At 59.3% G+C, this 15,524-nt stretch overlaps 1 protein-coding gene across 1 annotated transcript in view; it reads right to left on the reverse strand.

Moving 5' to 3' along the window:
- BANP (BTG3 associated nuclear protein) overlaps positions 4,758–15,524 on the reverse strand; it is a 74,025-nt gene continuing 63,258 nt past the window's right edge. Inside the window, 2 exon segments of the mRNA NM_001244650.1 lie at positions 4,758–5,364; positions 7,944–8,087. Coding sequence (NP_001231579.1) covers positions 5,293–5,364; positions 7,944–8,087 — 216 coding nt within the window. The 3' untranslated portion in view covers positions 4,758–5,292.

The raw sequence follows: 15,524 nt of genomic DNA on the forward strand, positions 1-15,524 counted from the left end.
GGTATCGTCATTGCAACAGCTCAGGTTGCTGCTGTGGCGCAGGTTCAATCCCCGGCCCAGGAACTTCTGTGTGCTGCAGGTGCAGCCAAAAAAATTAAAAAGATATACACTGTGACATCAAATAGATAAAGAGGGAGTGCTAAAGGGCAGAGATTTTGTAAATGGCCAAAACCGCTGTCAGCTTAAAAAAGACTGTATTTTATCTCTAAGGTATTTTATGTAAGCCTTATGAAAACCACAAAGCAAAAACCTACAGGCGATACACAAAAGATAAAGCGATTAGGAGTTCCCTGGTAACCTAGCAGGTTAAGGATCCAGCATTGACACTGCAGTGGCTGGATTACTGCAGTGACGCAGGTTCAATCCCTGGCCCAGGATTGGGATTTCTGTGTGTTACAGGCATGGCCAGAATAAAAAGGAAAAAAAAAAAAGCACAAAATGATAAAAAACAAGACTCAGCTGTATGCTGTCTAAAGAGATCCACTTCGGCCGCACGTTAAGGACACACAGGCTCAGAGGGAGGGACGGAAGAGAGACACTCCATGCAAAGCGGAAAGCAAAGACCGCAAGAGTAACTAAAATTTTTAAAAGACTCTAAGTCAAAAGTGCAACAAGAGGCAAAGAAGGTCGTTACATCATGATGAAGGGGTCAACTCATCAGTTTTTCAAGAGGCTACAACAACTGGAAATGCATAAAGACTTCACGGCACTGATTTTTTGAAAAGATAAAACAAAACTGACAAACCTTTAGCTAGACCAAGTAGATTGGAAAGAAGATTCGAATAAATAAAACCAGAAATATAAGGAGACATCCAGCTGATACCACAGAAATACAAAGGATCGTAGGCAACTACCACGAGCAATCACACACCAATGAACTGGGTAGCCGAGATGGACCAATTCCTAGAAACATACAACCTACACAGACTGCATCATCATCAGACAGACAGCCTGGACAGACCAGTAACAAGCAAAGAGACTGAATCCTTAAACGAAAACCTCCCACCTCGGAGCAGCCCCTAGCAAGAGGAATTTACTGCTGAATTCTACCAAACATGTAGAGGAAAGTTGATGCTGGCGTTCCCGTCGTGGCTCAGCGGTCATGAACCCGACTAGGAACCATGAGGATGTGGGTTCGATCCCTGGCCTCACTCAGTGGGTTAAGGATCCGGGGTTGCTGTGAGCGGCGGTGCAGGTCGCAGGCACGGCTTGCATCCTGTGTGGCTGTGGCGTAGGCCGGCGGCTGCAGCTACAATTCGACCCCTAGCCTGGGAACTTCCACATGCCATGGATGCAGCCCCAAAAAGCAAAAGAAAAAAAAAAAAAAAAAGAAAAAGAAAAAGAAAGAAAGAAACTGAACCAAATGAGAGATCTATACATTAAAAAATTGTAAGACATTGATGACAGAAACTCAAGACACAAATAATTGGAAAGATACCCTGTGTACATGGGTTGGAAGCATTAATATGATTAAAATGTCTCTATTACACAAACCATCTACAGATTCAATGAAACCCCCATGAAAATTCCAATGGTGTTTTCACAGACAGAGAAAAAACAATCCTAAAATTCCTGTGGACCCACAGAAGGCCTGAATGGCCAAAGCACTCCCGAGGACGAACAAAGCTGGAGGCACAACATTGCCTAAGATATTACAAAGCTGTAGTCATCAAAAGAGCATGGTACTGCCGTAAACACACGGGCCGCTACGACAAACGAGAGCCCAGAAACAAACCCGCACACACACAGTCAACTTGTATTTAACAGGGGAACCAAGGCGTTCCCGTCGTGGCACAGCAGAAATGAATCTGACTAGGAACCGTGAGGTTGCAGGTTCGATCCCTGGCCTCGCAGTGGGTTAAGGATCCTGCGTTGCTGTGGCTGTGGTACAGGCCGGCAGCTGCAGCTCCGATTAGACCCCTAGCCTGAGAGCCTCCATATGCTGCGGGTGCAGCCCTAAAAAGACAAAAGACAAAAAAAATTAAAAATAAAACATAAAAAAAAAATTTAAAAAGGACACAGGAGTTCCTGTCATGGCTCAGTGGTTAGCAAACCCAACTAGCACCCATGAGGATGCAGGTTCAATCCCTGGCCTCGCTCAGTGGGTTGAGGATCTGGTGCTGCCGTGAGCTGTGGTGTAGGTTGCAGATGCAGCTCAGATCCTGCATTGCTGTGGCTGTGGGCTACAGCTCTGATTGGACTCCTAGCCTAGGAACCTCCATATGCCGCAGGTGTGGCCCTAAAAAAACAAAAAGACAAAAAAATAAACAAATGGGACTATATCTAACTTTTTAAAAAAGCTTCTGCACAGCAAAAGAAATAACCAACAAAGTAAAAATATTTGCAAACCATCCATCTTATAAGGAGCTAATAAATATAAAGGCATTCCTGTAACAGCAAAAAGCAACCCCCCCCCAAAAAAAACAAAGAGATAACCCAACAGGAAAATGGGCAAAGAACGGGACTAGGCACTTGTACCAAGAAGATACCCAGATGGCCAGCAGGCCTCCCGAACCGTTGACGGGAATGTAAATTGGTGCAGGCGCTTGGAGAACCGTGGAGGTTCCTTGAAAAATTAAAAATAGAGCCACCATATGATCCAGTAATTCCACTTCTGGGGATATATATTTAGTGAGCAGTTTTTCTCTAAGCACAGCTTTCGAGGTATTCCGCAAGTTTCCGTAGGTCAATTTGTTCCATTTCACTGCTGAGCCAGAATCTCTCTCCACGTGGATCTCTTATTTGACCTTCTTTAAGGCCTGGTGTGCGGCCAGCTTTGAACAAGTTCCAAAGGGCAGGTGGGAAAGACCCAAGGCGGCTGTGTGACCTCGAGACACAGCAGTCCACATGTCCATAGGACAAGGCCACGAATCACGCCATGTGGACACACCGCACTGGTTTTCTAGATGCCGTGTCGCCTAAACATGTGTCTTAGGCAGCGACTTCGACATCTTAAAATGGGACAGTATCTCGACCCTTTCTCTCCAGGGCAAGAAAAGGGGGCTTTAAAATTATCTAGCCCCTTTCTGGCACATGCCAACCTTCAGAGCAAGTGTCCCAATACTTCACTGATTTGCAAATTTCAGTGTGAGGCAGTTTTACGGGAGCAGCAGATACGCCTGCGGGCTTGTCGCCGTATCTGCCGCCTTTCCTTCCCGTCCTGGGACCCCCTCTCGGGTCCCCACTCCTGCTCTGGAAGAACAGATCTGACAATTTCCTTTACAGGAGACCGCTGTCTGGAAATAACACCTTCATTTGTGTGTCCACAAGATCTTTTAAAGGTTTCCTGAGTCTCTATGTATTGATTTCTTTATCTCAAACCTTAAGATACAATCTATCCACCAAAAAAAAAAACCCCAAAAACCCAAAAAACAAGGCCCTTTTCTACGTGCAATTCAGTACCTCTTGGTGAAGTACAGAGTTGTGCCAACATCATCACTGATTCCAGAACATTCATAGTCTGGAGAAGGAACCCACCTGCCTCACGAGTCACTCGCCATTCCCCTCCCCCGCTTCCTGTCTCTGGATCTGCCCGTTCTGACGTTTGGGTGAAGGGGACCATGTAACATGCAGCGCCCCCCGTGCCCGGCTTCTCTCCCTGGCACGTGTTTGAGGTCCGTCCACCCGCAGCCCGGGTGGGCACTCCACTCCAGCCTGGATGAGAACTGCTGTCACGCGCCTGGGCCCCGCTCTGCGGACCCGCCACCTGCCCGTGGACGGACTCCGACGGTCGTGAGCGCTCGTGCGCGCACGTGTGGACACGTGGCGGTTCGAGGCTCCGGGTGTGCGCCGCGGGCTGTCCCACCGAGGACCCGACGCTGGCGCGGGGCCCTCTCAGCACCCTGGTGGCCGCGCCTGACAACCAGGGGCAGCGAGACGCCGGCTCCGGCGCCCTCCCCGCTGCTTGGGATCCTCCGTCTGCGATGTTCCGGGTGCCCGGGCACGTCTTCCTTTGACTTCCACCCGGGCGCTGTTTGGCTTCCCGAATCCTGTCCGTGTCATCTGCTCTCTCTTTCCCTCCCGAGATCCCAGACGTGGGCCCACGAGGCCGTCTCGGTCCAGCGCCGGGGCTGGTCCTTCGTCCCGTCTCCATCCGCTGGGAGCGGCCTTCCTCCGCCCCCTCCTCACGTGAGGTCCGTTCCTGCAGGCTGGACGGGGCACACCTGGCGCACCACACCCAGCCCACCCTTACCCCTCGGGGTGCCCTGGCGTCAAGTGCCCAGCCCAAGGCCCCATGGGGAGGTGGGGGCTGACAGGGAGGGCGCCTGGGACGGTGCCAGCGGCCAAATCCTGAGTCAGCGACACAGCTGTGGAGGGAATGCTGCAAACCCACAAAACGGTGCCCTGACTGCAAAACCGTGGGGGCCGGACCCTGCTGGTCACGGGCGCTGCAGCCCACCTCGGGGCTTCTGTTTCAGTATATTTTCTCGCCTTTCCCCCCTATTTTTAGACAATAGGGCACCTCCTCTGGACACGACTCTGTTCTCACCTCGAAGGCCCCCAGAGCCGGTACTTTCTGGGCCTGGAAGAGGCGGTGCTGCTCGACAGCGCGGTTCGCAGCCCAGTTCTGAAGGCTCACGCTGCCCGGGGGGTGCTCCGTCCTGCAGCCCCCAACCCTTGGACCCCAGCACACACCCCACCGCGGTCCCAAAGGACCTGCCCGAGCAGAGCAGAGCCGCCACAGGCCGGGGTGGCCTCGGAGCAGCCGCAGGAGTGAAGGCGGCACCTCCCAGGAGGAAAGGACGTGGCAGCCGCCGTGGTCATAAATACACTTTATTTCATTAGAAATGCACCACTGCAGTGCCGCGCGCCCCCTAGAAAAGTAGGTAAGCAACGTTCCCATCAAAATCGTTAGTCATCTTCTGCAAAGACCTAGTCTCGTTACCGGAACAGAGCACACAGCAAAAGGCTTCTGCTACTCCATTTTTTTTCAGTTTTCTTTTTTGTTATAAACACCATAGCAAATTAAAAAAGCTGTCTGAACAGAGAAAAATATCGTGGTTCTTGATTTCCCGCGTGTACTTAATGTGACCGCGCCTGTTCCCGCCCCTTCTCTGGACGCGGTGGTGCCCTCAAAAGAAATGGGGTCTCCGGCGGGGGCGGGGCGCCCGGCACGGTGATGTCTGGGGCGCGCTCCCGGCGGACGAGGCGCTCGGATGCACGTCGGCAGAACGTGTGCGGTCTCACCTCCCTGCCAAGCCGGGGACGGGGCGCGTGGGAACGGTGGGGTCGGCGGGAGCCGACGCTGGGCGACGGCTCCGCCCGGGTCCGGTGGGTGGGCGGCCGTGCGCCTCACTGGATCTGGATGGCTCCGTGCTCCAGCTGCATCTCGGGCTGCAGGGCGGGCTGCAGGGCATCGGCCGTCTGCAGGAGAGAGAGGGGCTTTCTGTCCAGGGACCCACCCATGCCCAGGCCCCTCACTGGTTTTCAGGCCGGCCCAGCGTAAACGCACACCCCAGCCGGGGGCGGCTGCGGCCCAAGGCCAGCCCGCCCTGGGAGGGACGCTCCCAGCAGCTCTGCCGGTCCCAGCCGCGGTCCCGCCCTGCGAGGCCCTCTGTGTGCCCGGACCCCCACCCCCACGCCTGCGCCCTGGCTCCCCCAGCCCTGCTTCTCACTGGGAAGAGCCTCCAAGGGGTCGGCCTAGTCACAGCTCTATGATAATTTAAATGAAAACCAGAATTTTGGAGTAAGTCACCAAACGTCCTTTTCAGCCACCAAGAACGGGCCCCCAGATGGAGATCATTTGGGGCTGTTTTCAGACTCCCCTAAGCTGTGGTCCAAAGCAACCGCACAGAGATCAGACTCTCAGAGGAGCCCCCCCCCCGCCCCCCGCAGGGAGTCAGCTGGAGCAGCCCGTGACCGTGACCACGAAGCAGGAGGGGAGCCTTGCAGGCGGGGGCAGAAGTCCCGGGGGCGGTGTTTCCTTAGCAGGGCTTCCCACGTCAGGTGAAGTCCAGGCCTCCTCTGTGCCCCCCACTTCCCCCCGCCTTGACGACCCAGGGGACCTGCCAGCTCCCCGCCTTCCTTCCGGGGGTAAGGGGGCACTTCTCAGAAGCCCCCTCCTCCATGGTTCACCGGGCTCATGGGCAGACTCTCCAGTGAGACCCGGCCTTCTCCAGGCACCGGGGTAGCTGGTCCCCCTCCCGCGTGGGGTCGGGGAGGGGGTTTCACGCGGACAAAGAGACCGTCAGGAAACCCTCCCTCCCTGCAGGGAAACGCCCCGGCTCCACGCCTCAGGCTCCGGCTGCCGTGTGTCCTCACGGTCCCTGAGACCTGCCAGAGACAAGCTCTGGCAGCGAGCCCGGGAGCCGCGAGTCAGGAGGCCATGGCTCTGGTGGACGCTGCTGACGTCTGCACGACGGCCACAACCCAGTCCAGGAGGAGCCGGCCGCGGACACGCACCCAGATCTAAGGCCCAGGCCCCGGCCCGGGTCCCGAGTACGTGGGGCACAGGGATGGGCCCACCCAGAGCAGCCCAGCTCAGGACGAGGCCCGCGGTCCTTCTTCAGGACGGCTGGCCCGCAGCTCTGAGGGCTCTCGGGTGGCCTCACACCCTCTCGGTCAGTCCCCAGAGCATCTCAAGCCTCTGTGGTCACCGCTGCAAGAGATCAGAAGTGTCCTGCCGTGGCCACCGCTCTTATGAACAGTGGAGGGTCTGGGGGCACGGGGACGCTTCTCCAGAACATGCGCCCCAAGCTTTGGGCCAAGTGGGACTTGGTGCAAACTGGGAGCTTAAGGACACAAGTGCTCCCGGACGGCGGCCACCCGGTCACCAGGACTGCTTGGGCTCCCCGCTGCCCTGCTGAGCCCCTTCCTCAGGAGGCCCCCAAGGGTGCGAGACACAGGACACGAGCAGAGCGCTCGGCAGAGGCCTGATGGGCTGGTGGGAGGGACACCCGGAGATCTGGGGCTTCAACTCCAAGCATCGAAGGCTCCTTGGTACCTTAGGGAAAAGGGGGCAGGCCAGGGAGGAGGCAGAGGTGCCAGAGGCGGGGAGCCAACCAGAGGAGTCCCCTCCCCCAGTTCTCATCTCCATCTCTGTAGGGTCAGCAAGTGCAGTCTCTGGGCTGTTCTCAGGACCAGCCCTGCGGTTATTCTCAGAAAACCAGGACGACACCCTGCCTTTAGGACCGGCTGTTCCAACACAACCAACCAGACAGGCCCCACCCCACTGTCCCCTCAGGGGCTCTGGCTCTCCCAGACACAGGGGAGGCCACGGTGGCCGCCTGGTCAAGCTCACTCACTGGCCGCTCCGCCAAGGCCTCACACATCTGAAGCAGCAGCCTCCCTCCCGCTGCTTGTGAGCAAATGAAGCTCCTGCCCAGGGGCTGAGGGACAAAAACCGTGGCCCAGCACAGCCTGGCGAGGGGCTTCCATGGCACTGCCGTCATCAGACGAGTGAACTAGGGGTGCCAGGCCTCAGCTGGAGAGCCGGACAGGGCCGTGGGCTAGGAGGGCAGTGGGAAGCAGGAAGCCAGCCGGGTGGCACCCTCAGGCCCAGGGTGAGGGCAGCTCCCCTGCAGCCGTGTGCCCGTCTGACCTGCAGGAAGCTCCACCACAACCAAGGGAAAGGGCGAGACTGCAGGCAGGGCCTGCAAAGCCCTGGGCTGTCACTTGCCTAGAGGAACAGCATGTCTCAGGGACATGGGGATTTGATTTTATCTCTAAACTTACAGGTCGGTCAACGTTTGCACAAGACAGAATATCAGAGCTGGTTTCATCCTGGAATCTGTGCTGGGAACTCACTTCTGACCGTGACTCCCCGGGCGCTCGCGAAACGAAGACTCCCACACGCGCCCCCGTGTCCACACCATGTGCCTCTCAGGGCCGGTTGACCTTCCTCAGGGATGAGGTCAGAGATGGACACACCCAAGTGTGTCCACACCTGCAGGAGCCCCGGCCCTGTCCTTGCCCAGGGCGTCCACGTCGCGGGGAGGACCCACCTGAGCCGCGGCCGTGTGGTCGGTCACTGGCGCCAGCTGGACGTACTGCACCTGGATGTCACCGCCCTGCAGCGGCGAGCCATCCACTCCCGTGGCCGCGGGGTCCGAAGAAGCCACAGCTATCAGCTGGGCCCCCTGCAACACCTGGAGGCACAAAGAACAGCACCGTTGGCATGGGCACAGCCCCTGACCATGACCGCGACTCCAGGGAGGCCATCTGGCGAGGGTGTGGCATGAGCCGCGTGCCCATGCACGGTAGGACCGAGCTGCTCAGCTATCCAGCGAGTCACTCCCTCAGACACCCGCACGCTGGACAGAAGAGGAGTTTGAGCTTCAGAGAAAAAGATAACCAACCACCTTGAGTCCCGGGAGGGACCTGGATGCAGGGATGGGGCAGGTGGTGCAGGACGTGAAGACCCTGCCGGAGTCGGGGAGTCGGCTCTTTGGTGAGCCACAGGGCACGCAAGGGGCGGCCCCTGGCCGAGGGGGCACCGAGGGAGTGTGCACACAAAGCAGGCGTGCGGGTGAGGCCAAGACGCCAGGCGCCAGGCTCCGGAGGAAGGGGAGGGGGGCTCCGGGTGAGGAGGGATGCGTGAGCTGCAGGGTGAGGCCGGGATCCGGGGAGGAGCTACCGACCTCCGAGGAGGCAAACCATGGATCTCGGACCCTGTCCTGTACACCAGGGACCCCCCCAGGACAGGGGCTAGGTGACCGTCACTCACGAGCACCCACACCCAGCAGTGGGGCAGGCGGGCTGGCGCCCCGGTGCCCCAGGGCGCGGGTGGGACTCTGCACCATGCGGGGAGCTGCCTGAGCTGCGGGGCTTTTCACTTTGGTGTGAGGGTCTGCACCGCGTCCCGGCCCCACCTTCGCAACACCCGAGCCGGGTGTGAGAGAGGCCACAGAAACACAGGACGTGGCCTGAATCCCACCCGACCCTGGTGTGAGATGCAGACCAACAGGCTGCCCAGCAGCTCTGTAAATGGGTTGTGCAGGACTGTCAGCAGGTATGTGTGTTGGCAGGTGTGTGTGTGTCAGCAGGTATGTGTGTTGGCAGGTGTGTGTGTGTCAGCAGGTATGTGTGCAGGTGCATGGGCAGGGGTGTGTGTGTAGGTGTGTCAGCAGCTGTGCAGGTACGTGGGCAGGTGCAGGTGTGTGAGTGGGTGGTGCTGAGGGCACTCGTGCACTGGTCCCAGTGTGAAGGTCACACGGACTCGTGCCCCCCTCCCAAGGGTCACCAGTGGCATTAGGGGCAAAGCTGGGGAGCACCCCGGGCCACAGGCCCGCTCACAGGGCTTCGTGAACCAGGGCATCGCGGCCCCACAACAGCTAGAAGAGACCAGAGAGGGGACGGGAGGCGAGTGGGTGCAGGGGGCCAGGGGGACACGGGCTCTGAGCCAGCGCGTCCGCAGGGCCCGGACGCAGCTACAAACGCTGGAACCACAGCGCCATCCCAGTCCTGTACCTGATAAAAGACCCCTTAATTTGTGAACTTAGAGTCAAATCAAAACCCGTCTTCTCACGGAGCGTCTGCAATCACGGAACCGCCTTCCACGCCTGCACGCTGAGGTTGGCAACGAGTGCCACCCGACGGATGGAGGGCGGTCGGTGGGCCCGACGAGCGCTCTCGCTCCTCGCAGCGCCGCCCGCAGGGCATTTCTCGGGCGCTCACGGCCGAGCCAGGCCCAGGAATTACCGCCAGAGACCCCGGAGCCTAAGCGTGCGCAGCGAACGGAGGGAGGACAGGCGCGACCAGCCGGCGGCTGAAGCTAAAGGGCGGCGGGGGCGGTCCCGAGGGGCACGCGCTCAAAACGCCGCGTCCCTTGAAGGTTTCCACGTGGCTGTGGTCTGGACGAGCGAGGCAGGCGTGAGGAGGAGAGACACAGCCCGGGGGTGGGACGAGCTGGGGTTCAGGTGCACGGGGGTCTTGGGTGGAAGGAAAGCCACCTGGCCCTCCGCCGTGACCCTCGCCCGCCAGACTCGGCCGGGAGAACTGCCCACGGCCCCTGGAAGTGAAGCGCTGAGCAGGGGTGGGGGTGTCTGGCCTTCTCGAGGGCAGCCTGGGAGACAAGCCTGTCCCCGGGAAAATGAGCTGGGACCCCAGCAGGAAGGAAAGGCCCACTTGTCAGGGACACTCATGACACACAGGACACCACGGCCCTCCCAGCTGGTCCACGACGCTCTGCTTGGCAAAGCCCGGCGGTGCCCGGCGACGACACAGCCTCCAGGGCCACCGCCACAGCAGGGCCGCCGTCCTCCCCTGCCCCATCAGTTCAATTGCGGCACGAAGCACTCAGCGCCAAGTTCCAGACGTGAACAAGTCCCACGTTTTGAACCACAGGCTGTTTGAGCACCCGCCGACCCCTCACACCGTCCCCTCTAATGGGAGGTGCCCTGGCACAGGGCGTGGGCCCCAGAGACCCTCCCTCAGCTCACAAGGGTAGCGATGCTGGATTTGAAGCTTCTCTTACTCCCTCAACTTAGATTCATCCCAGGGGTGACGTGGAGGAAAGACACAGCCCGGGGGTGGGACGAGCCAGGGTTCAGGTCCACGGGGGCCTTGGGGCCTCCCCCCTCCCCCCTCCCCCCGACAGATACAGAGGGTCGACCGCCGTGCCCTCCTGCAGCCTCACCATGGGCCTCCCCTCGCTCGGCCCTGCAGCTGCACACAGGTGGGAGGATCACAGGGGGCCCATCCTGAGTGACTGGCGGGCATCCTGATGGGATGCACAGGCTGGACACAGGCCCAGGCAGAGCCCTGCTCAGTGGACGGGGAGAGCAGCCCCCATGAGGTGGCCTCAGCAGGGGCCCCGGTGCCAGCCTGGCTGCCCCACCCACTCCTGACTCCAGCTTAAGACATATCTTCTCAAAGCCGGTGACGGCTGTGATGAGAGAACGGGGGTGAGGGCCCAGAAGGCCGGCTCTGTGAAGCCCCCACCCCGCCAGGCCTGCTGCTCTCGGCCAAAGCGCCCCGGAGCTGGGACCCCCCATCAGCGGTGGGCCCACACGATTCCCAGCAAAGCACACCCCAAAGGGCCTCAGGTGTGCAGCCCAGGCGCCCGTGGGGGAGCAGGGTTGGAGGGGACACCGGGCCTAAGAGCCCCCGCCTTCTGATAACCCCAGCGCCCAGCAGGAGGCACGTTCCTTGAGGGTAAAGCAAGCACCAGTGAAGGCGAAGTGCAGCCCAGCTCAGCCACATAAAGGAGCTCGGGTCACTGCGACGTGGGCCCCACGCGCTCAGCTGGGTCGAGAGCGTGTGCAGGCCTGGATCCCAAGCTGGTGGTGGGCAAAGCCCATTAATGTGGAATCTTGGACGCAGAGCTGCCCACCTACGGCACCTGCATGGCCGTGGTGCCCTGGAAGGCCAGTCCATGCCAAGCCGGCCGAGCCTGTCTCAGCCCCAGAAGCAACGGGTCAGCCCGCGGCCGCAATCGCCTGCAGGACAGCGAGCGCCTGGCTCACCTGGACCAGCTCCCGCCTCTGCCAACATCCCTCCTGCTCACTTATGTCCCAGCCTTGTCCGGACAGAAATATCTCCCCGGAACCCACTGAGCTACCAGGACAGGAGCCAGAAGCAGCACCTCCAGGCTCCCAGCTGGGGCTGCCCGCAGCTGGACTCGGCGTGGGCGCCCACAGGGCAGTGCTCGCTGGAGACGCCGGTGCGGCTCGGCCACCTTCCCGGCCTCGCTGGCAGGCTCCCCTCCGGGGTGTTTGTGAAGCAGAGTCAGCTATTTTCAAACCAACGGGTGTGAATTTGAACCAGCCTCTGAAGGGAATCCTGGACCAAAACACAGAGTTTGGGGGTGTCCACACCTGCTTCTCCTCTAAATTGTGCCGATTCTGGAACTCTGCTTAATACCCAACGGAGATGATGGGCAACGGGTACCAAACCTAAAATGCACGCAAGGAGCCCAGGGACGTCTCAGTAATATTTAGAAACGAAATTCGGAATCCAACCGAGAATCCACCCAGACGCGCACGCAGGAAGAAAACCAACCAACCAGAAATCCCTCACGTGCTCGCAAGACAGGCTTCCAACACAGCTTAGTGAGCACGTGGCCAGGAACAGGACAAGGCCTCCTGCAGAAACCAAGGTCCCAGACCCACGCCTGCGTTTCTGCTTGCACCCAGCTCAAAGGTTAGTGACAGCAACGCGAGCCACTCGACCGGGACTTTCCAAGCCTGGACGCTGTTTTAAGCAGCCGCCCCGGACACAAAGCTGGGGAGTTGAGATGCTCCAAACCACCAACCGGCCAGGAGACCCAGAAACACGAAATCCCTTCCAGCCATTTGTACAGCAAATGCCAGAAAAAGACTAATCACTCTATGCCTCTAAACCCAAGGACGGACCCCAGTCTGCTTCCCTGGGTCCAGTTTGAGCTCCTGCCTGCGAGTGAACGGTCAGACTTGGGCGTGACGGGCGAGGAGGCCCCGGCGAGGCTCCCCCGACGCTCCTTGGGCTCAGGGCCGCAGCCAATGATACTTGGTTTCAGGAAGCTTCCTCCGGCCCGGCTGGTGCTTTCAGAGCTGACGGGCGAGTTTCAGTTCAGGGCGGCAGGAAGGCGCCTGGGGAGCAGGTTCAGACCCTGTGCAGAGCAGCGCCGTGGGCCCGGTGGCAATAAAAAAGCAGCTTCTGCCGTGTGCTCGCTCTGTGCCTTGTTCTGGCATCAGAGTGTGAACCTCAAACCCAACTTGGGGAGAAAGCAGAACAAAGCTGAGAATCCACAGTGAAGCAAACCGGACGCTGGCCCTCAGCCTGCCATCCCAGGGAGTGCGGCGGCCCTGGGACCCAAGTTTAACCAGGCGTCTCAGACCTTCCGGTCGGCTGGGGTGGAGCAGGGGACACGCGTCAGGCCCAGGCCCCCGGCCTCTGCGGGGGGAAGTGCTGGGCAGAGAGCAGGTGACACGGAGCAGAAGAACAGGGCAGGTGAGCACGCCGTGTGTGAGGCCTGTCCCATCACCATGGTGACGGGCAGCACCAGCCCGCACCCCCACGGCCGCAACACCCCAGATGCCAGCCACAGATGCGGACGCTGCCACGGAGGACGTCTCCCACGAGGAGGCCTCGCGCCTGCAGCCTCGCCACACTCTGGGTGGCAGCAGCTCAGGTTCACCATGTCTCCGTAGGACGTGGGTGTGAGGCTGGTCACCAACGACCCACCAATGACACGGTGGGGCTGCTGGGGACCCAAGTGAGTCCCTGAGATGCCGCCACACCCCAACCTCCCGCGCCTGGAGACGTGACCTTATCTGGAAACAGGGTGTGGGGTGCAGTCGAGGTGGGGCCAACGTGTTCAATGCCAGGGTCCCCACAGAAGAGGCAGACCTGGACACGGCCAGGAGCACACCTGTGACACAGGCACCGGCAGGAGGATGCGGCCAGGAGCCACGGACTGCCAGGAGCACCGGGGACCGGAGGGGCAGGGAGGACCACCCAAGCCTTCAGGGACGGTGCAGCCCTGTGCCCACGATGCCAGCAGCGTGAGAACACATGTCTGTGCTGGTCGGCCCAAGTGGGCAAAGCCAGGGCCTGGCCGAAGAGGAGAGCAACGCTCCAATGGGTGTTTTCTGCGCCCCGTTTCTCTGATGACAAAGAAGCCAGAGTTTCTAGGCGTAGCCTCACCAGAGGGCTCACCTCCTGCCCGCCCCTCGACGCCAGAAATCCAGAACGGGCCTGGTTCAGGGAGCCCCTGGTTCTCTCCCACAGAGAGCAGCTACCCTGACAGTGTCTACAATAGAATCCTGAGCTGCTCTGCCGGCCAGCACCAGGCGGGACCCCGCTGGCCCATTCGCCTGGCAGTTCCTCTCCCGACCCCCCCCCATGGCATGGCAGGTCCGCCCTCGAAAAACACAGAGACAGAAAAGCCCAGAGAAGTCGCCAAACCCTCCTTGTGCAGAAGAAATCCTACCACTTGGGTCTCAGAAAAACCCCCGGAAAATACAGAGCTCCCGTCGTGGCGCAGTGCTTAATGAATCTGACTCGGAACCATGAGGTTGCGGGTTCAATCCCTGGCCTCGCTCAGTGGGTTGAGGATCCAGCATTGCCGTGAGCTGTGGTGCAGGTCGCCGGCTACAGCTCCGATTAAACCCCTAACCGGGGAACCTCCATGTGCCTCGGGTGCGGCCCTAGAAGACAAAAAGACAAAACAAACAAACAAACAAACAAACCCCTGGGAATTGGTCAGAAGTCACAATTCTTCAGCTTAATGAGCCCTAAATTTTAGACAAGTACTCCCCTATATGTTTCTAGGTAACTACTCAAGATTAAAAGCACCAGTGAAGTATATTTTTAAATGACTTGAAAAAGATATTTTTAAATGACTTACAAATCAACATGCATTGAAATACCTCCAATTACCTTGCATATCTTATAATTAACTGACGCTACTTTGAAATCACAGCTGCTGCATTCATTCAGCACGTAGTGGCAACTGATACCACGCTGGGTACTCAGAACAGAGGGAACAAACCCGGGCTCTAACAGTGTTAAAACTACTCCACCTTTGAAACACACATTTGAAAACGATGAAACGGATCCACGCGGGACCCTCAAATTTTAAGGCCCGTCACCCCTCCCTCGAGTACCTGGAGTCAAAGCCCTTGAGGTGGGCCTGGCCACGGGGCTCAGGGCCACGGGCAGTGCGTCCAGAGACGCAGAAGGGCCTTCGGGGTCTTCCTGAGAAGCTCCTCAGCCTCAGCCGCTACGCGCCCTCGCAGACGTCATCATTCCAACCACCCCGGGTCCCGGAAAGGGGCCTCTCAGTGACCACCTGGCCCGGCTTCTGAACAAGGCCACTCTCCTCCCCAGCCCAGATCTGGTCCAGCCTCTGGCCTCGTCTGACCTTCAACAGGCGTGTTCATCACGACTCCAGGACAAATGACAGGCCTGGATTAACACACCACTGTCACTCACTGGCTGTCACCTGCCACGCCTGAAACCGCCTTGCTCACTGCCACAGTCCCAGGGGCTGTGAGCCAGGCGTCCTGGCGCCAGGCGCTGGCCCCAGCTGGCCTGCTTGCTCCATCTATCGAGCCGCCTCTGGGGACCACTAGGTGCCTGAGGAACGGAGCCGGTGGCAGCAGATCCCAAGGCCCAGGTCCCACCCAGGCTGGCCGAGCCAGCAGGGGACAGGGGTCAGCCAAAGGGTCACGCTCAGCTTCCCTGAGACCCGCACGTGGTTTGCGACTTTTCTAGAGTAGTTTTCAGAACCAGTCGACACCAAACTCTCGCCACGCCTGACCCTGTATGGTTTCAACAACACGCTCCCACCGCTTCTGGGCAAGAAGGCTTTTCCATCAGGATTCGCTCCCTGAGCCACCTCGGCGCTGCGCCAGCTGGGCTCTGGCCAGCAGAGCAGGCAGCTATTTTCCTCAAGGAAATGTCCTCCTTAGAAGTGAAGGGACACAGTGGATGCTGTCTCCAAGGCTGAGCCCGTGCTCCCCGCGTGACAGGCAGTAGAAGGGGCCGGAAGCCCCGCCTGGCAGCGCCCGCTGAGCTGCTGCAGGTAAAGGCACTTGGCACGGCCACCCCCAAAGTCCTGCCCGTAGAGGAGGATACACCCCGCCCGGCTGATGGTTTTC

This window comes from Sus scrofa, chromosome 6 (genome assembly GCF_000003025.6).
Source record: "Sus scrofa isolate TJ Tabasco breed Duroc chromosome 6, Sscrofa11.1, whole genome shotgun sequence".
Taxonomy (NCBI): domain Eukaryota; kingdom Metazoa; phylum Chordata; class Mammalia; order Artiodactyla; family Suidae; genus Sus; species Sus scrofa.